The sequence below is a fragment of the Dufourea novaeangliae genome, unplaced genomic scaffold (assembly GCF_001272555.1).
Source record: "Dufourea novaeangliae isolate 0120121106 unplaced genomic scaffold, ASM127255v1 scaffold235, whole genome shotgun sequence".
NCBI classification, from domain to species: Eukaryota; Metazoa; Arthropoda; class Insecta; order Hymenoptera; family Halictidae; genus Dufourea; species Dufourea novaeangliae.
Window position 1 is genome coordinate 1455811 of NW_015374123.1, and position 23205 is coordinate 1479015.

A 23205-nucleotide genomic window follows, 5' to 3' on the forward strand; every position below is an offset into this window, starting at 1 on the left:
ATGATAAAATTCCAACCTTAGAATGGAAAAACCTATACATAATTTAGAGTGCAGTGTCATGTGCACACATAGCGTATATGTCCAATAGACTGCGCAGTCTTATGGTAGGGATGAAGATGGCCAAAAAAAAGAGGCCAGTAACTGAAGTAACTTTCCTCTCTTTCTAATGGGACTGTTGGTGGGGGATTCTTCTACGCATTCTACGGCTGTAGCTGTAGTGTAGTTATTAGAGATGGCGTGAACTGCTACTTGTAAATCACTCGTGATTCGATCACGTTCGTTCCCAATCACGGTGATTTTCACAATAATTCGTGATTTCTCGTGATCGTTTCTGATTGGTGGAGAAACTTAACAGTTCTTTACACGCGACACATAATCTGGATATTTTATATTAACATCAAAACAAATATTCGAGTTATATCGTATAAAGTGAAGGAATAATTAGAAACAATGAAGAATAATGAATAAATTAATAATTACAAATTATAATGTACATGTTACCTAGGAAATCATTCTTTTAGAATTTCTTGTTTTTTCTACTGATTTTTACAAACACGAATAATAATGTAATTCATCGTAAAAATATATTGAATACGATTTTCTGTTTAAAGATCAAGGACTTACGATCGCAGTGAGCGAATTCACTCAAGATAAAAAAATCGCAATCACGGTCGTGAAGGAAGTTAAATCACGACCATGATCGTGATTCGGCGATCACTGCGATAAATCACCGTTAGTGATTTTGCACGCCATCTCTAGTAGTGATGGGCACCATCGACTAAAAACTATCGACTAAGTCGATAGTAACCAACCACTACTTTCAGTCGACTAAATTTAGTCGCTTGAAGCGACTCAATTCAGTCGAGTCAATTTAGTCGCTTCAAGCGTTTCGCTCGAACTATCGAGCTATTGATCGCTATTGACTGAATCTTGATTATTTTCTTCGCGATGCAAACCAATTGTAATTTTTTCATATATTTTTTTATGCATTACCAAGGACTGTGCAAATTATTGCTTATAACCTAATTGATTTTTATAAAAAATTTGGAGCAGTTAATTTTTTAAGTGCCAATATTAAATAGCTTACAAAAAATCGAATATTAGTAATTATTTAAAAAAACTTGTTTACCACTTATATTTTTGAAAGTTTATCTATGAACTAATACATTTCCAAAAGGTAAATACACCAATGGTGCTGAAAAATTGACGATATAATCTATATATAACTTATAAAGCAAAATTTCAGTCGATAGTATGTTGCGACTAAATAGTCATTAGTCGATAGTTTAATTTAGTTAATGGTGCCCATCACTACTGTAGTGTGGAGACATTACATGCGTGCAGCCTTCCTTCTCATCGCCCTGCAGGCGCCAGGCGCTTTCTCCCCTCCCGCTGCGATGTGCAAGCAAGTGAGTAGTTACTCCAGTGCTACTTCTGTCCTTCGGTCTCGCTTCATTCCTACCATAAGACCGCGCAGTCTATTATACATATATGTCTATGCACGTGATTTTGCATAGCGAACAAGACACTAGAGCATTTCCTGCAAAAAAAGATCTTTTCATCCCGCACTAAAGACAAAAGAAAAAGAAATTTAACGAAATGTTTATAGCTGTTTGAAGGTATAAGCACAGACGAGGTATAGGAGTAGACATTGCATCTAATGTATTTTTTCGGCCCATTTTCCTGGGGCGACGTCGCCCATTTTCATTTTAGTGTTGCTACGCACCGCAGATTCACCGTTCTCATACCGTAGAGGTCGCTTCAAGCACAGACTTTTTATGGTGTCGGTCAGTGTCGGTACTACAGTTTAGGTGGGCCACCAACTGCCATAAGATGAAATGTCTACTGGTCTACTCTTATACCTCGTCTGAGGTACGAGAATTTAGTGTGATACATATTACACTTAGAAAAATGGAAATGACTCATTATAAATTAACTTATGTATAGGTATAGGTACGCCCCTGCTTGAATCAAAATGAACCAATGAGTGATCGAACACAAATCACTACATATTATTTTGACGAGGTGTATCCACAACTTGAATGAACAATAATACTCTGAATAACCTCAATCAAGTACTGGTGAACGAAAAGCAAAAGTTGAAAACAGTCTTTAATGATGTATGTGTAATGCTATGTAAACAAATTCTCGCATAATTAAGAAAACATTTTGGTGCTGTGATCTATAGACCATATATATTGTAGTATATTCCAGTAAAACATTTCAGTACCTACGGATATCCTAAGAAGAAATCCGTAAATGAGTAAAAATACAAATACACGACACTAGATAAAAAAATTACTATGAAAATTCAGAAAAATGCTATAATTGTAATTTTGTTTCCTTCTATCATAGAATTCATAGGTCTACCTTAAGCACATATAGTTTATGATTTGCCCCCACTTACAGGAGAATTGATCGAGCGGGTGGGCAGGCGGCAGCCATATTATTAGTGAGGTGTCAGTATTGTCTGAACGTGACGGGATTTTTGGGTGTGGAACGTACAATTTCCTGTCGTTTTCTGTCGCGGTATAGTGCAAGTGCCACCGGTCTACTGTGAATGTGTGGCACATGTGTTTTAGGATACGTATCTTATAAACACAATAATGTAAGTCCCGCCAAACGAATTGTTGCTTTGTATTAAACTTATATTCTCTAATATTTTACAGATCTTTAAACAAATTACTTTTAGAATCAGTGTCGAAATATCATTTGTCTGAATATCATCGGAAACCTTTGTGGTGTTGGATATGTTTCCTTTCTTTTTTATTCTGTAAAACTAACCTCTCGTTTACTAACCTACATATGATGTTCAAATTATAAAACTATCTAACAGTTTCTAACGTAAGTTCCTTGTTTCTTCACTTGTGACATCTTGGTTTTGTATTTATATTTATTTAATTGCAATCGTAATTTCATTGACATCACACTATGCGTAAAGTTTTTTCAATACTATGGACATAAACATGTCAGTAAAAAATAATATCGTCAAAATTTGCATAAGCAGTTACATATTGTGTAAAGAGTATATAGGTATATTCGAGCATTGTAATAGGAAATTCCAGCGATGTGAAGCGTTTAGTAACCGCTTTCCTTTAAAGTAAAATGATCCGGAGACAGGATACACGTTTATATTTCTGTTAATCCTATGCATTTTTAGCTACGCTAAGCGATCAGTTATAACACCGCTTACACATCTTTACCAGTAGAATTAAATGCAAAAAGTAACGTGCATTTTGTCGGTTAATACGTTCAGAAATTTGCTCGTGTTTACATGACCAATCAGTGTGTCAAATACAACTGATATGTGATTTATTGTTGATACTGTGTATTTGGTGTCAATGGATGACCTTGAAAGGCACTTCGAGACACGAATCCTTTTTTATCGCATTCCTTTCATTACGTGGAGATTACTAACGTACAATATCTCGTGTATGTACATTTTTGTTCGCTTTATTTGTCTTTTTTGACACGAACGTATTATCAGAGTTGAATACAAAAATTTGAATTTCTGGATTAATTGGCAAACGTTGATGTTTAAGAACGAGTATTTTAGACTTCGAATGCCAGCAGTCGGAAATGGAAGCTTTATTAATAGACACCGATAGACACTTTCTATCTTTGTGGCTTGTGAAAAGTTAGACGGATACGAAGCTTTTTTACCGTCGTTGACAAAAATTAGAAGATACTAATGGTTCAACGGCCGCGAAGGTCCTAGATAAAAGGGGAATGCTAGACACAGTGTGCAGGCACTCCTTTCCGCCAGCGGATGTCGGTCACGCGAATTTACATTATAACCTGTCCCTTCTTCCAATATGGAGACACACGTACTTTTTGAATGTATCGTACCGCTTTTTTCAATAAAGGCTACAAATTAACAAATTAACATTAGTCAACACTATATATGTCTGACGCGTGTTTCTCAACTTTTTCGCATATCATAGATTAGATAATTTTACTCGAGATATATTGTAGATCAAATGTCGATTTTGTCAAATGTCGAAACTGATGATTCTAACCGTGACATAAATCTCGAAAATGAAGCTTAATGATCTTGTGTACTGTACTTAAAACAGAGCTTTAATTAAGAATGAGTAACATTTGTAACTATTTTCCATTATGATTATTTTGTTATGATTTTATATGTGAGGGAATATTTCTGTGGACAGAATTAATGAAGATTTATGATTAAATTCCGGTGTTATGACGTTTTACATTGTTCAACTTACTAACAAATTATTATTAGTTAATGTCACAATATAACCAGATATTTCACATCTAGTTTGTAATAATGTTTTCTATAAATTATTTTTTGTAAGATTCAATAAGTAAAACACACTGTGAAAGAAATCTAAACGTTGTTTTTGATAACTCTGTTCGCGGATTAATTGATAAAATAAACATCGATAACAATTTAAAGAAAATGGTATACATATAGTGTTTATTCTTTGAAGAAAAACGAAATCTCATTTGTTATAAGAAATATTTATTGTATGGATCAATATCTTTGTATAGAAAATAACTTAATGAGTAATAATTAATAATTTTACATAAAGTAGAAAAATTTAAATTAATAAAATGATAGTATGTACTTATCAATGAAATGTATGTATTTTTTATAATGAACATTTTTAAACCCAATGGAAATTAATATTTTGATACGTTTAGGAACAAGTTTTAATATTTACATTTGAAGAAATTTTTTAGGATAATTCTAAATTTTTGTCATTTCTTTTAAGAATATAATTTTTTATGAGTATTTTATATAAATAATTGGACATATTAATATTACAAACTTTATTAGTTGTGTCTAATTTTCGTTTCAGACGGATAGTTTTACTGTTTAGCACGGGAGAACACAGCTGCCACAATGCCGAAAACGGTATGTATATTTTTGTATATCACTAGATTTCATTGAAATTTTTTAATTTTCAAAAAGTTATAAAGAAATCTCGATGTACATTTGTAATATCGAAATAGTATTGTTAAATATCATATGTCGAGATTATAAAGTAGGTAATTTCCTAGTTAAAAACTTCCTTTGTATCGAGTATAAAAAATACGTAGTGCACTGATTAAAGCCACATAAAATATAACTAGACAAACAGTTTTTCTATGAGGAAGTCCAACTTTACGACTTACATGATACATTATTGAGTTTTGTTTATTAAATATACAGCAAATGGAGGTTGCAATTGAAAAACATAGTTATTCTTCATTTATAGTTTACAGTTTTTGTTGTTACTTATGCTGGCAGATGAAAAAAACAATTAATTTGCAAATTTGAATTTGAATCGGTTTAGGTTAAGATTAATTATTTTACATTTAATTTGTATGCAACTTAGAAATTTAGGTATTTGAGAACAAGGTTTAATATTTCTGAATAAATTTTGGATTTTTATGGAAATTTTATGCTAATTAATATAGATTAATTCAGAACACTGCAAATTAAAAGTGTAATTTCCTTAGTGAGGAACGTATAAAGTTAAATTTTATTCGTATTTTTATTTTATTACGTTTTGTAAATGTACATATGGTATAAATTTATAACATGCACAATGTAATTATTATTATTATTATAAATTCAGTCAGATTTAGTGAATAGTTAGAATATTGTAATAACTTTAACATTTCAATAACGAACCACTGAAGATCGTTGTACGTGTAAGTATTCACAGTCTGGTAATAGTATATTAATTCGTCATGCCCTCTATAGAGGCATTTTTAAACGAAAATCTTTTCCCTCGTAACGGTTTCGTGTAGTCTTAAAATCAAAGTACAATAATATATTCAATTTGCGTAATGATAATTCTCTTAACATAATTACTCAGATAACAGTTTTTTGATATCATTAAAAAACGTAGGTTGTGTTAACGGACACAAATCGTGCTCAAGAAAGAGTTGCTTCCTTTTGCACACCCGGTATTTTAGCTGAGCGCTGATTGGCCACGGATAGACGCACCGGCTTCCTCACGTGATCACGTTCTATTTCTCTTTCTCCATCTCACGGATTGAAGCAACAAATCTGACAAAGAAGGGGAACGATGCACTGTTCGGCAGACGAAAAGGTGGGGAGAAGACGCCGCCGGTTGCACTTGCCCCTTAGCCCATTGTCCGTTCTGAAACCGGCAAAAGCTAACCGTCGAATCTTGTTCGAGCGTATACTTTTATTTTGCATTTCTAAACTTCCAGTGCATCGTAAGAATCGTTCAGGTTCGAGTGCTTAATAGACGTTTCTCGGCTTACATCGTGTGAACGATTTCTAGTTCGTTTATATTCGCGTGGTAGTTATCCATAGCAACCATGGTTGCCGGTAATAAAACGGTAAGCGTGAGTCGAAACTCTTTTGCGGATCATCGAAGAAATCCGTTACGATCGTAATATATAGTGTGTTCTATTTATTTTGGGAAAAGTTTGTGAGATATGCTGGAAAAGAGATAGATGTGGCAACTTCTATTGGGTGACATGGTTTTTGATTTTGGTTTCTTATTCGTATGCGAAGATGAACGTCAGGGTGACGACGATGGACGCCGAACTGGAGTTTTCGATCCAGCAGACGACCACTGGAAAGCAACTTTTCGACCAGGTTGTAAAAACGATCGGACTGCGTGAGGTGTGGTTTTTCGGACTGCAGTACACCGACAATAAGGGCGACCTGACATGGATCAAACTGTACAAAAAGGTAAGATGATTTGTTATTTATTACACTGATTACTTTGCAATGTAGTTAATAGTAATGACCTCCGTAACAGTTTATTGTTTTAGAGTGCTCATAGTTGCTTTAAAGGTATTCTATGCTTTATATAGGTATTAGAAGAAAATAGTAAACCTTAGTTAATTGTATTAGATTGAATAATAAGTTCGTTCAGATTTTATAACTTTTTGTATCTTTAAATAATTTTTATACTATGTTATGATATACATTTGGAGACTATTACAATAACAGTCTGCAATTAAACAATGGGTTCGTTGTGTGTCATGTGTAACTTAAGCATAAAATGTCCATTGAAATACCTAAAGTGATTTATTTTGTGATGTTATGATTTTCGGTAATACAAAGAAATTTTACCGAATACAAAATTTTCCACGGATTACCGGTGATGCGCATATCTCATTCGATGTATTATACATAGAATATTTTATGACAATCTGTTGTACGTTTCTGTGTCAGCCGTGAAAATATTATATTAATTGCAATGATCAGATAGTCATGCGTCATTAATAACCTACGCGTTACCTAATCTATTACACAATTTGTTTTATAATTTTTTACTAAACTTTTGGTACCACACTTTTTGCGATGAAAATATTAATTGAAACAGATAGTCTTCAGTGGGTTGTTGAAAACAATAAAAAAGATATTTTACACACAGCAGATAATATGTTTATAAATCTTTGTATTTTTGGATATTAATTAAAATCCTTTAGAATACGATAATTGTTCAGATAATATTTTCCTCCGTTTGCATATTATAAAATTTTATTTGTTGTCTCCCATAATTGTTTCAAAAATTTTATCCGAAATTATTTCAAGGACAGTCTCATAATATATTGTTTAATAGAAAATTACACACCGAAGTGATTTTTAATTAATTTGGAAACATCTATAAACTTTAGTTCATAGAAGTAATCGAACTTATTGTTCAAACTAATAATTGAAAATTGAAAACTAACGCTTCCACGACATAAAATTCTGTAAGACGTGAAGCAAGATTTCGTACTGCGTGCACATAATCAAAAAACGTTTTCGTGAATCTTGAAGAAAGGGAAAAGTTATTAAATAATTCAAAGATTTAATTAATACTTAAATGACAAATTTTATTAAATAAGGAACACATAAGTGCTTTGTACACGAATAAACATTACTATTTTCGATTTGTAGCGTACGGAATTAAGGACTGCAGACGGTAAATAATTCTCGTCCTGTCTTATTAGTCCTTGTTTATTAATAAGAAACGAACACTCAAATTAACTACTACATTCGTGTTTTTCGTGCTTTTGTTTTTTGTTTTGTTTAACAATCTGTAGAATACACACTATGGTTTTAAGAAATGGACGGAACATGGAATATTGAGACGTGTTTGAAAGGTATGATTGGTAATTGAAGTGGTTCTGTTTCGTAGTATCAATGATCGAAAACTTGCGGGTAGTAAGTATAGGCGTAGTGGACATTGGAAATGGACGAAAATGGATGACTTTATGAATTTTGAACTTGTCTCGGAAGTAGTTTTATTGTTAGTATGTCATTTGTGGAAATTGAAGGTTTGACTACCAAATGTGACGGGATGTTTTTCATAGCATGCAGACCGAGAATTCGTGTTATTCTTTAACGCAATTGATGTTGAGCGTTTAGTTACACGCATTCGTATCCATTCAACCAATGTAGAACTCGCTATTCGAATTCGTGCATTTGCGTCATTCCCTAAAAAAGTGACACAGGGGGAGGTGTTGACGCGGATGCGATGTCATCGACTTTCGTGGTTCCGATAATGTTAGGCTACTTGTTGAATTTCGCATTTAATTCTGGTCTTGTAACGTTCAACAACAGTCTCATTATTAAAATACAAAATAAATATTTCGAAAGTTACATTTTAGGTATGTAATTTTCCACAAAAACTTTTATATTGTGTTTTAAATATGTTATTCCTCTTTAAACTGATGTACGTATTTTGGGTGTCGATACCTGATTTGAAGTACAGTTACGACCGTCAGGTAGACACGCCATCTACTTTCACCGTGTGGATGATGTAGACGCGCCTTCACCTTGACACAGTCGCTTGTGTACTTTTATTGTCCCGTCATTTTTTCTCCTCTTCGGTTTCCACATTACTGTGTCTGGCTGAACGTGTTTAAATTTTCGGCACCACTGTCTATGTCATGCCGTTCATTCTGTTTTATCCTTTTTATTCTTCGAGGAAGTACATCTGAATCAGTAAGACTTTTTATCGACGAGACATGTTGGAGCTCAGTGAAACTTAATTTGACTAAATATTAATTTAATGAAAAACAAATTGTAAAATAATAGAATATAATAAAACTAAGGATAAGAATAATATTTTATGAAAGAGCAATCTTTCCACGATGCTGCTAAAATTGGAAAACCTGTTTCGAATATTCTCTTGCCTTTTTTTTTATCTAAGATTACTTAGCATTTTAAAAGGCATGCGGTGGAAATCCTTTATGTAGAGTTTTCCTGTATAATTTTCCCAAGGTAATCAGTATGATTAGTTACAAATAACCATATCCGTATTTTTTTTCTTTAAGTAAAAAGAGAATATTTAACTGAAACAGTTGTACGTGGTAAGCATAAATGTTCAAGGTGGTTATGGAAAATTAAAATGAATTGTGTTTCACTTTGTTCAAAAACGGGTACACAAGGTTCAATTTTCTCTGAGAAAAAAATGAAATGAACTGATAGTCGAAATCTCGTTAAAAATCTTAAATCGTTCTGTTATTACTATAATTATTCATAAAATGTAATAGAAGTAATTAATATGTAGCAACGTATACATATATTATTGAAAATTTTGCCAATAATTCTTATGCATTTTGTCCTGTAATCGTGGTAGAGATTTCTGTATAAATGGTTGACCCTTTATTTCCTTCCAGCTGCTTAACAGAAGTAAATATTAGATAACGTAATTATGTTATCTGCAGTTGTAAATATCTACTTGTATTCTGAGTGTTGCATATTAATATAAATAATACGCAGAATTATGCAAACAATTTTGATGGCATTAAATAAAGTGTGACGAATACGATGTAATAGTGAGATATAGTTTGATCGTCTGAGACCTGAACTACTATACGCGAGCGCAAAAGCAGAAGCGCAAGAAGTGGCAGAACTCATCTAGGAAGTTCATGGGTTTCTTTCACTCTGCTATGTCACGTTTTCTTAAACCGCGTCTATACCTAACGAACGAACATGAATACACTTGAGTGATCATAAACGTTCATAACCAAGCACTCTTAATATTAGTTGTAATATTATAACTAAAAATATATCTGAAACCACTTACGTGCAATGATTGCTATTGTTAGTTCATTTTCTGTGGCGATGAATTGAACTTTTGAGTTAAGCATAATTCTTTTTTCATTTTTGTAATGCATTCTATAATACGGTGATACATCTGTTTCATTTATCAGTGATGGCACTACGTCGCCTTACTATTCCATTTTTACGAAACGATCTATCTGAAAACTTTCTGGTACCTACTGCTATCAATTCTTCACTTTTTTAATCGTTCTTTCCACATAATACGAATGCGCACGAACGCTTACGATTATTTTCCTTTGATGTACCGAGAAGCGATCAATCATGTTCGCCAGCGTTTGCTCATGTTCGTTTGAATTCGCAGTACCGTATCACACGTGGTCGTTTGTGTTTGTTCGCCAGATGTAGCGGTGACTACTCGCCAAAGCGATTGACGCCGGTTAATACTCAACGAAGCATTATTAATTTGGGTATTGATTTTTTTTCGTATGTTTTTATTTCTCCGAGATGCAACTCTTCCTAATGTCTTCCATTGGTTTCGGACTTGGTCGATCAGACTGTATCACTTTATCGTCGTGCTAGAATGCAGTAGACAATGCAGCGAGACATTTTTAATCGATTTTAGTTTAAGAAAATTTTATTAAATTGGTAATTATTGAGAACATAGTCCTCAGCACCGATTTCAATGACCTTGAAGTATGATCTCAAGTCCATCATTTTGAACAATTTTTTCCTATATGTATATGATGGTCAGTCTCTCTTAGTTTCCGAAATATTTGCGAAAAACTGCTGCTATTACTACATTGAATTTTATCTATACGTATACGTCCGTGACAGCGTGTACGTCAGCATGCGACTGCTAATGATCTTTTTTTTTTGTTTTTAACTAACTCTAACCTACTCAAATCAGTACAATGCTTTGCGGAGTATTTTTGTGTTTCTGACTAGCTCTAACCTACTCAAATCCGAAAAAATCGAAAAAAAAAACAAAAAAAATACTCTATTCAAAGCATTATATTGATTTGAGTAGCTTAGAGCTAGTTAAAAAGGAAAAAAAATACTGTTCAAAGCATTATACTGATTTGAGTATTCAAAGTCACTGAAATCAGTTAAGGTGGCCCCCTCAAATTGTTAACAATTATAAATTTAGTTCAAAATTAATCAGAACATATTTAAAAGCTTCAACTTTAAATAAAATTATTGAAAAAGAAATGGTATAAAAATTTATTTTCAATACGAGCCTTATGGAACTGTAGTTGATACTGAGAAGTTAATCACTTCTTATTTAGGTACAAAAAATGACCTTTTCATAAAAAATTAGGCGATTAGGATGGCACGGAAAAAAAGATATGTTAATGATCAAATAAAACTAAAAATTAGGATCAAAGTATGTAAACTTAGATTTCTACGCTTTTCGTAGTATCTTCCACGCATGTCTGCGGTGACCGCCAACGACGCTTGTTTTCCTTTGATTTGTTCGACGAATTTTCCGATTTTTCCTTAAAAATTAAAAAAAGAATTAAAACTTTTTAACAACAAGGGAAAAAATGTTTGTTTTTTCCACTTGTAAATTTTTGTTCCATTGAAGTATTTCGAAGTAGTTTAAAATATTAATCATTCAAGTTAAATCGATAAAATTGATAAAAAGTATAAAGCGCCATATGAAGCCCTAGCTAGGTACGACACCAAACGCGGAAGCTACCTTAAGCGTGACTTTTAATTTCACCCGTTGTTTGCTGACTGTTATGATGTGTTTATAGAAACAGTAGGTAAGCGGTCGCCCCATGCTGATGCATACATTGCCATGAACATGCACATATAAGCGAAATTTACTGCTCTAATAGGAGCAGTTTTTCGGGAATATCTAGAAAACTAAGAAAGACCACCTATTATATGTTTAGGAAAAAGTTGTTAAGAATGATGGCCTTGATAACATATGTCAAGGTCATCGAAATCGGCGCTGAGGACCATGCTCTCAATAATTACCATTAATTTTATTACAAGTTGACATAATTTTACTGAAGTAATCGTTTTTATAGTTTATGTGTATTATATTGCTATGTGCATAAGTAATTTCATTTTTTATCATTGATGGTTTTCTGTTAATGTTAGTTAGCGTCAAATACTGTCGAGTATTCAATGTTTATCTGACTTGCAGATTCATAATATAATTACAGTACATAATTTTCGTCTGATGAGGTCAGTCTAGTCGTTACTAACATTAAAATTACCACTTTCGAATATTTCAAATTGATTTCTACATACTCTCAACAGTAAAATTATTCTCCCTCCATAATTAAATTTCTAATTCATCTTGATGCAGTAGTACATAAATACAGTGGCGTTAGTGTAACTTATTATGCTCTGTTCACTTGTTGCGACCGATCTTGTTAATTAAAAAGATTTTTCTTCGCTTACATTTAGAGTCTTCGAAACATAACTGAAATTATTTATGCAACGGCTTAATATGCGACAAAATAATGGGATGTCTCAATTTGAGACTCTCAACAGTGGATCAGTTTACTTATTCGGATATTTGATCAATTATGTAAAGATGGCCACCAGTGGTTCATACTGTATACAGAATGTAACAGAACTAAGTTATCAAACATTTAGACCTTACTTTTAAGAATGAGACATGAACACTTATTGTTCCCTTAATGAAATTGCTCGAAATGATTTCTCCAATTTTGTAGACATAATACAATGGTAATAAGAGTACCGTAAACGAGAGTCTTATGAGATGTTACCATAGAAAATCCCGAGAATTTAACTTGTATCAGAAACACAATATTTGTATCTCGAAAAGGAAAACTTTTAAGACTTGTGTTAACTTTTTTTTCAGTTTTAAGATGTGTCAAATCTTAATGTCTTTGATGTTTGTCCATGTATATCTGTTATATTCTGTATAATGGTTTGTATTATGGTTGTCATAAATAATATATCATAATCATATTATGGTGGTCATCAATAAGTCATATAGTGTAGTCTGTGAACCTTTTTATTGTCGTCAGATGGCGGCAGGTAGATCATGCTACAGGCACGTTTATTAATTATTGGCTATTTTATTAGTTATACCACTATGATTCGTCTGTAGGTCAGGCAGTCCCGATTGTATTTAGACCAATGTGTCGTTGATTTCTCGAACCGCCAGGCGATATCTTAGCCAGCTCAGCTAGTTAGTATCCGGTTGGGGCGGTTGTTCGAGCTTGGTAGACTTCTTTCTCTAATGACAGACCACGATTGTACACGCAGCCGGAAAGCTTGATAGCGAGGGTGGTGAAGAAAGAAGTGAGGAAGAAAGTTCGAAAGCTGAGAGGTTGCTCAGACTCGGATACGGACGACGATGAGTTTGAAGATGACCTGGTAAGCGACGGGAGGAGACATTTGTTTCATTTTTCGCGTACCTAAGATTCTCACGTAAGAACGGAAAAATGAGACAATATCCTAGGAAACCTTGAGATCCATAGATCCACACTATTTATGGAAACTGAACGAATTCTCTCTGAACAATATAAGAGTTATTTCAAGTGGAACGCTTGTGTGACTCAGCCTGTATATCATAAATGAATAATAGTAAGTGGAGGAAACAGCGTTGGCAAGATAAACGACAGATAAAGGGAAGACTAAACGAACACTGAGAGGGAATGGCAAACTTTTACACAGCGTGGTAAATGAATGGATCTAGGTAGATAAATGAAATGGATCTAGTGCTGGATATTCAATTTGAATGTAATTATTCTAAAGATAATATCGAATAAATAAAATCAACGAACTTTCATAAATAAATGCAATTAACGGTCGATATTTCATTTCTCTCAGAGACTCCCGTTATGTTTTTCATGAGGCTGGATGAGCACTTTTACATTTTTCTCGGTATCTGCTTATATTCTGTTTGGCTTAGTTTCGTTATGGACCTGAAAGCAATCGTCGGTGTGCAAATACCTCTCAGAAATTATGCTTGTCCCGTGGGGAGGTGTTAGTTCTCGCACGAGTTATCTTCGCGCTTCCACGTGATACCGTTTGACGTTGCCCTTAAGTGTTTGACAAACTAAATAGCGGCTGAAACAAGAAGATTCCGCAAACTGTTCTTTGGGAGTAGTTTCCTTTATCGTGTTGCGCGTATGTTATATTAAATTCGAACATAATGAAATGTTCAAATATTTATTTAACACATTCAGGATATGAAGGAATTTCTCAGTTACAAATAAATTGCCGATTTTTATGTAAATTTATTTGTTGTGCCTTTTTAAGGGAAAATTCCATTTGGATGGCCATAGGTCTGTGCAGCAGAGAGTACAGTTTCTTTTACCACATCATCAAAATTAGATCATGTCGTTCAGAGAAATTTTTATTAGCGATAGATGTGTTGACGTTTTGTTAACAATGACTTTTTTTAAAATAATAACGAGAAAAACATTCGTTATGGTAGGGTTATATCAACTGATCATATAATTTAAAGTGGTATTCTCATATAAATGTCTGAAAATGCAAGGTACCCTTGGAATTTTCGGGAAGAAATACTACTATTAATTTTTTGATTTTAGACTTTATGTACTTACACGTGTTTCGTTATATTACATGAATTGTTCATGCGAAATCAGTTAATAATTATGGAGATTATCTCTTGCGTCCACGATGTGAAAAAACGTACATCTTGATACATGATTCCAGTTCTTCTACTAATCCAAAACAAAAAATTCTGACGTAATACTTAATGGGTTCCCCCAGCGCTATAAATTGAACTAGGATAAATAAAAAATACTGAGAATTGCCAAAATGGTAGCATTTTGAATATTTCAATTTTTTCCGAGATTTTCAAATTTGACGCTGAAAAGAATGTATCCTAACATTAATTTATCTCAAAGCCCCTAGTTCATTGTATAAAGCGACATTTACTACTTTATGTGGATATTCAATTTCAATTTGTTCGTGGATTAATGTTTTGAAAATTAAACCAAAAAATATGAAACATATTTAAAAGAAATGTAGTATTTATTGTGGATTAATAATGCCCGATCTATCCATTGAGCCTTTTTCTTTCCGAAAATAGCCGTAGTAAGTGAACATCTCAATTCTACGAGCTGCAAAAACCTCTTTCGATACTCGGTTCATGGATTTGTATAATTTTTTCTTCACGGCTCCATTTTCATTGTATATATATCCAAATTTTATATCGTGTACCGTTTTCATTGCTGATACACGTATTTACTTGTATGTACTCCATAAGCCATTAATTATGTAGCATATTGATGTCTACAGGCTTCCGGTTACGGTCACATAGTTCGGCATGCGTTAAAAATGTTTAGAATGGACGATCTTCGGAATAAGTAATTTTAAAGATACTTCGAATTATTTTCCTATTGAAAATATGTCAATTAATTACAAAAGACGCAACCCGTTGGCGACGGTGCAATGACTGAAAATTGCAAAAACGATTACAAATTGGTTATTTTTAGTGAGAAGCGTATTCCTAAGATTGTCAGGCATTAGCTCATTTCCGTTATCAGCAAATTAAAAAATATCGATTTTAAAAATGTATACGTACATACAGTGGCGGACAAAATTTTAAGACTAAAGGGATAAACGGAAGAAATTATTTACTTTATATGAAAAACATGAAGGTACTGATCTTTTTTATAGTAACTCAATCATTTGTTCACATATATTAGAAGGTTGGTACGATGTTTCTGAACATATTAAACCAATTACTCAAAAAGAAAGTAAACCGTTATTATCTTATTATGGAAAAGACTTTAAGACTACACAATAACAGCAGAGTTTTTAATGCAAAATAAGTGAAATTCGTACAGCAAATTAGTATTTCGCCCAAAATCCTTTACTATATTTTTTATCACCTTAGCACGATCTTTTGATCTACTTAATCGAGAATGTATCCACTTTTTATACTCGTATCCAGTAATATTATTCCAAGCAGTTTCTATTGTATAATAAAGATTGTTCAAGTTTTTTTGTTTATACTTCTGTACGTTTTTCGTTACTACGTTCCACAAATTTTTAATTAGGTTTAGGCCAGGTGACAGTGACGGTTACGGTGGTAAGGTAATAATTTTGTTAAAAAAAAATTCTTCACGATTTTGGCCGTGTGTTTCGGGTTATTATCTTATTGGAAGACAAAACTATCAGTCATATACATAATTGCGTGCATAAGGTAACATTCTATTCTTCAGTATGTCTGTATATGTATATAATGAAAGCCATCCATAATTCCATCAGTACGATGTATCGTACCGACCGTTATATATAAGAGAAACACACACATACATACACTATTACGCTTCCATCACCATGTTTCACAGTGGTTGGTGTGGTGTCAAGTGCAGTGTGGTTTTAAATCTTCGCCAATTCGACGTTTACTGTACCGTATTCCATCAGCAGAAAAGCGATTTGATTTTGATTCATCAGAAATAATATCTTCTGCCAATCCTGACCAGCCCAATTTTTATATGCTAGAGCAGGAGTATCCAACTCATTTCAATATCGGGGGGATATTTGTCTAAGAAGTAGAATTCACGCGGGCCGCATAATATGTATTTATATTATTTAGTTATTTCAATTTTTAAATTGCACAGTTTAGCCGAACAATCATAGTGGATGTGGCTATGTGTTACATACAAAGAAATTTAAAGTTGCTAAATTTAGACAATATTTTTAATTCCACAAGACAATATTTCAAGGGCCACAAGATTCACACCCCAAATGCAATTGCATTTGGCCCAAGAGCATTGGCTTTTTACAGGATATTCGTCCTCTCAATTGAAAATCTTCTAATCGCCTTTTAACAGTTCTAACATTAATCTGTATCTCATTATTTATATTTATATCAACTGCAATACCATTTGCAGATCGAGAACGATCCTTCTCGCTTAAGCGATGGATCCGACGATCCATTTTCAGCGTCGTTTTTCGCGGTCTATCGTTCTTCGATCGATCGTACACATACACACCAGTCTTTATAAACGCATACCATGCTTGCTTACATGCAGTTTCTGCTTTATTAACATGACTTGCTACTTCAGCAAACGTTTTATTTTTCATTTGTAGCATTTCAACTGGTTCTGTTTCATCTAGCAGCAAATTCGCTGTTTTATCCATATTTCTTTGCTGCGTAGATGAGCATACAGCTATGAGACGAACACCAGATACTGACTAAATACAGATTTTGATATAGGGTAAAATAGCCTAATATGAGACCCCAGCCTATCTCCGGTACGGAGAAGTATTGAACGTCGCAACCAATTTCAAAAAATGCACTACAAGGAAACTCGTAAACAGTGATAGTTCAACTGATGAGTGTGAAGAAGACGTCTGAACGATGAAAGTGATGACGAAGAAAATTGTGATCCAGAATGCTTGTTTTGTACAGGACTTTAATATTCAGTTGTACACGATGAACAATGGGTTCAGTGTATCAAATGTTACCGATGGGCCTATGAGGACTACAGTGCCGACGTAATTAATTTTATATGCCCAATGTGTGAAAAAACACAGAAAAAATAAGTTTTGACAAGATGAAACCTGGGTCTCATATTAGGCGACCAGTTTTTGAATTGATGTTTTTGCATACTTTTCATTTTTATTTTATAATGATGAAACTCTGTTTTGTTATCATTTCTAATATGTTGCAAAAGTGTACACATCTGATATTTAAAACGTGTATCGTATTTCAATAAAAGTATTGTTAATCAAGAATTATGTATGCTTAAAAAAATGGGTCTCATATTCGGCTACTTTACTCTATGCTTAGAAAATTATGGAAGGAATCTGTTAGAAGGGTCATCTTAAACTGATGTCCGCTACTTATGGACGCTCAGAGGAAACAGAAGACAGAAACGGTTATAATGTTTGCATTTGACGTCCAAAACTTCAAGATTAGGAAGGATGCTACAAAAAGAACTTACATGTGTATAATATATACTACTGCTACTGTAGGTATACCCCCTAACTATCGGCAAAATAATTTAAAGGTGGGTCATGTTAAAGAGTCACGCCACCAGGATGAGGTTTAAATAAATCTTCAATTAAAAACACTTTTTACACAAAACTACTTTTCAGTATCAATTAATTTTTTTGCAGATATATTATTCAGTTATAGTTAATTTAAAATTGTTATTAAAAAAAAAGCATGATGGCGGTTACAGCCTGATGCGTGATAGTCCTCCACCGGCGTCCAGATGCATGGGCGGCCCTATTGCTTGGATGTCGGTGAATGAAAAACTAAATTATTTTCTGGAAGGTAGATATTATAGCTGAAATGTGTAGCGTACGGATTTTTTCGGAATACACGTACGGAAAATTCGGGACATTGTGGAAATGAGCAGTAATTAAATTTTTGTTTCGGAATTTTTGCCTCAAAAACTCAACTTTATGAACCAATGAATCAGGACGTACAAAAATCCGTAGGCTACAATTTTAGCTATAATATCTACCTTCCAGAAAATAGCTATGTTTTTAATTCAATGACACCCAAGCAATCGAGTCGACCATGAATCTGGACGCCGGTGGAGGACTACCAAGCCTCAGGCTGTAACCGCAATACTTTTTTTTAAATAACAATATTAAATTAACAATGATTAAATCATATATTTTTTAAAAAATTAATAGATTCTGAAGAATGCTTTCGTGTAAAAAATTTGTTGAATCTAGGCTTTATTTAATTCCTATTACGGTGACGTGTCCCGTTAAGGTACGATTCCACTGGTGTTCGCAAACACTATACAAATTGTTCTTTCTAGGGATCGCCTGTTGGCGCACTGTTCCTTGCGTATTCGCAATGTACACATAGTTATCTGAAGCGTTAGTGGCTACAAAAAGATTACGAACTTCATGCGAGGACAGTTTATACGAACATTCTTCATGAACTGTTTTGCCGGTGAATACGCACCTTTAGCACGCTGTAACAATATTCAGTGTCCCATTGATTGAGTCCATTTGTCCTGAATGTGTTAAATATAATTCCATTTAAAAACATGTGTCTTTTTTGTAGGAAAAGCATCTGTTAGATTTATGTTATTCATGAATCGTTCATTTTATGTAAATAGCATTTAAAACATTCCTTAGTCACGGGAAAAAAATGTCTCGAATCCAATAGTGTATATTTGTATTAACAATGTTACTGCGATCACTACGTTAGTCACAGGAAAAAAATGTGTCGAATCCAGTAGTGTATATTTTTAATAGCAAAGTTACTTCGATCACTACCAAACGCGTATCTATTTGAATTGAAACAAGTAATGTTTCATGGGTTCTAACCTGTTAAGAGGAAAAAGAAACGGAGACGAGCACAGTCGTCTCCGTGTATGCATTATCCCGCAGGCATGTTGCTTTATTAACAACCCAAGCGGAGTGTGTTACGTCAATTGCATGAAAATAACACGGGATGACTCATTGCGGCAGCGGCCATTTAAGGAAACAAGAAAAGCGTCCAACCGTTCACTTTATCCTAAAAACCAGCCGCATTTTATCGCTCCACGACCTCGCCAAAGTGTGCTCCCGATCTTCTTTTATTCTTTCCGAGAATGAGAATTTCGGCGTGCCTACTGCTTATGTACACAATGAGTGATCAAAATTTTGATGATCCTTTCTAACAGCGATTCGTGTCATTTTATAGCTCAGAAACCGGTTGTATTGAACTTTCAGAAATCTCGTAAGAAAGTTCACAGTGGCTGTCATTGAAGAGAAACGCGACAAAATTTTCTATAATCTTAGATTGAGAATTTCATCCGATGGAGACTTTATTCGGGTATTCCGGTGCTCCGCGATAGGCCTACCACAGGTGCGCTTACCTGTGAACTGTGGATTATTACGTAACACGTTGCAGACTCGAGCAATTAGCTGGTGTTATTCTGAGAGCTACAGGCAGTTCTTCGACGTTTCTTCTACACGCTTTTTTCAACAGCATTCATCATACAACTATGAGTTATTTATGTTATCGATCTGCATTGCAAGGCCGTTTTTGATAGCCTGAAGTTAACAGACGTGTTAGGTTCTGCATATTATGTGTACAGACATAAAATGCGTTTGCAGTATATAATTCGATCTTATATTTGATTGAATGAAAAGAACATTATCTTCCATACGCTTGTCGGGTTACAGTTGCAGTTAACGACCAAATATTAACGACATGTTTATTTAGATAGGAAACAAATGAGAAATTTAAAAATCTGTACCTACACGTCATTCTTCACCAAAGATAAGCATTTTAATTATAGAATAGCATTGTACGAATTGACAAATTTAAATTGAATTATGTTAATTTATTTAACAGGTAACTTCTAGACAGAATTGAGTATTAATACTTCTTAATATTAGAAATAGTAATTACTATTTTCCAATAGTTTTAAACGAATTTGATTAGCAACAAACTTGCCTTAAAAACATTCATTGAAATTTTTTATTAATCCTTTTAGTAACTTAACGAGTTAATAATTTTTATATGCAATATCACGATAATAAAGTAGTTTTACTTTCTACGAGATTACGATAATACAATGTAGAACAATTTTCGAAGTTTTTGTCATTGTAAATTATCCTTTAACTTGGTATTGATATCAATTGTTATCAAACGTAATATTGCCAACATATATCAAAACAGTGAAATCGTGTTCCATTTTACACATTTATCAGTACTATCATGTATAGAGTTGGCTAAAAGTTGCGAAATAAAATTTCTGGTTAAGCAAAATTGAATGGAAAGATCTGAGAGAAGTGTATTTAATACGAAAACACACTCCAACGAGACAAATTTATTGTTACTCTGTGTTCTTATTAGTTGTAAGGAAAGGCGGCCACAGATGGATTATGCCTGCTAGGCTTTTCGCCATTAAGGTCAGAGCAACCCACTGTTCTACTGTCTAAACTAGATTTGATTAATTATGACAGAAGAATCGCTGGTAGGTAATGCTAATTATCAGGCTTCTTATTAATTATAAGAAATTGGCTACTGCTGAATCACAGTATACATACAGTGGGGGACAAAAGTATTCGTACACCCATTAAAACGAAACAACTTTTGTAAAGTTGGTCCAAATGACTTGAAATCTTTTGTGAAGTTAGGAACATTAGTTGACTAAATGATGTGGAAAAAAATTGAAAAAGTTGCAATTTGTCGGATCGCGAAGAAAATAGTAAAAATCGCTTCTTACAACTTTTATTTTTGAGACTAATGAAAATTTAATAAATGCATATCGAAGATTTATGTTAGTTATATACATGTTGAAAATTTCATCAAAATCGGTTAACGTTGCTACGAGATACAAACGATTAAAAATGTTAAAAATCACAGTTTTTTGCGACTTTCAACCTACAACTGTGGTAAATTTAACAAATTCTTACATCTTTTGTTGCCTGTCGCTCGTTTCTGTATCAACCGTTTTCAATGAAAGTTTCAGTATGTATATAACTAACATAAATCTTTGATATCTATTTATTAAATTTTCATTGTATCCTCAAAAAAAAAAAAGTTAATTCAGTTATATACATACTGAAACTTTCATTGAAAACGGTTGATACAGAAACGAGCGACAGGCAACAAAGATGTAAGAATTTGTTAAATTTACCACAGTTGTAGGTTGAAAGTCGCAAAAAACTGTGATTTTTAACATTTTTAATCGTTTGTATCTCGTAGCAACGTTAACCGATTTTGATGAAATTTTCAACATGTATATAACTAACATAAATCTTCGATATGCATTTATTAAATTTTCATTACACTCTAAAAAAAAAAGTTGTAACAAGCGATTTTTACTATTTTCTTCGCAATCCGACAAATTGCAACTTTTTCAATTTTTTTTACACATCATTTAGTAAACTAATGCCCCTACCTTCACAAAAGAACTCAAGTCATTTGGACCAATTTTACAAAAATTGTTCCGTTCTAAAGGGTGTACGAATACTTTTGCCCCCCACTGTACATATATAAGATATAACCCTATAACCCTCGTCGGATGTTCTTAGTGATTGCAAAGACAACCCTGCATGTATGGGTTTGGACCTCCAAGCAGCGTGTTTCTCTAAATGTATTTTACAACGTATTTTATTGAGAAATGTGTGTCTTTTCATGAGACTTAATATAGGCAACTGCTGGCTTGAACTACTTGTAAAACTCGGATCAAAATGCCCTTGTGCACAATTGAACTAATATTATTAATGAAATTTTACAAGCTACAAGTTACGTGTACTAATTGATTCTGTTGCACAATAGTGACAAATTTCTTAATAGAACAAGTAGAGCCCTACAAGTAAATCTTACAAATTGCAAGTTAACTGATTGTTCTGTTTCACGTTTTGTGGGTATGTGCACCTTAATAAGTGTGAATTACTGATTAATATAACTGATTGTGAGTGTGTTTTCTTTTACCAAAACCGGGTAAGCATGAAGAGATCAACGCAAAATAAAGTTACGTTTGCAAAAATTGAAGAGCACAAAAACGTATTATTGGAACAATTTAGTAATAAATAGTGAAAAAAGAAAATTATCAGCTATCACCAAGATATCTAACATTAACACAATCAATAAAAATCCACTAATCAGTAGAACGAAACAATAACCTGTAAACAAAATTATCAGTGTTAGAAGATTTGTACAAATTTTATAGGTCAACTTGTATAATTTGCAAAATCTCGTTTATTTTGCAATAAACACTTGTGAAATGTACCAATAATTTTAGTGATTTAACTTGTAACTTGTAAAAACTGTCCACCAGAAATATACAATTATTCACAACTTATAGATTCATTAATATTATTAGTTGGTAAACTATTGTGCATTATGCCTTACATATCGGCGTTCGTAGGTTAATCATAACAGAGTGACAAGTAAAGGGTTACACTTAGTTATTCGAAGGTGCATACCTGTCGAAACAAGGTGATCACCGGTGAATAGTGCAGTCAGGGTAGTTTCTGATGACTGTCATATTATCTGTTCAATTTTTTTAGTTAGGAATAGACAACGATGATTCACTATGTGAGACATAATATTTATGATTCATTATTATAAATATTAAGTGAGTGTAAACGTGTGACAGGTTTTGCTATGGAAGAGTAAAGTAATAATAATAATTATAATTTAATAATAATGTTACGAAATACGTCATTTTTTATATAACGTACGTACTTTCAATATACAGACTCGTCTTGATTATCGTTTGGCTTGCTCTACATGATTATTGTCCAGGCGTTATCCCTACCAC

General features: G+C 33.3%; 1 protein-coding gene across 1 annotated transcript in view; it reads left to right on the forward strand.

Annotated features, from left to right (window-relative positions):
- Positions 1-2436: 2436 nt before the first annotated feature.
- Positions 2437-23205, forward strand: part of LOC107191203 (moesin/ezrin/radixin homolog 1) — a gene marked incomplete at its 3' end in the record, with an annotated part of 43072 nt that continues 22303 nt past the window's right edge. The window contains exons 1-3 of the mRNA XM_015580180.1: positions 2437-2608; positions 4827-4882; positions 6503-6682. Coding sequence (XP_015435666.1) covers positions 4871-4882; positions 6503-6682 — 192 coding nt within the window. The remainder of the gene's footprint in view (positions 2609-4826; positions 4883-6502; positions 6683-23205) is intronic.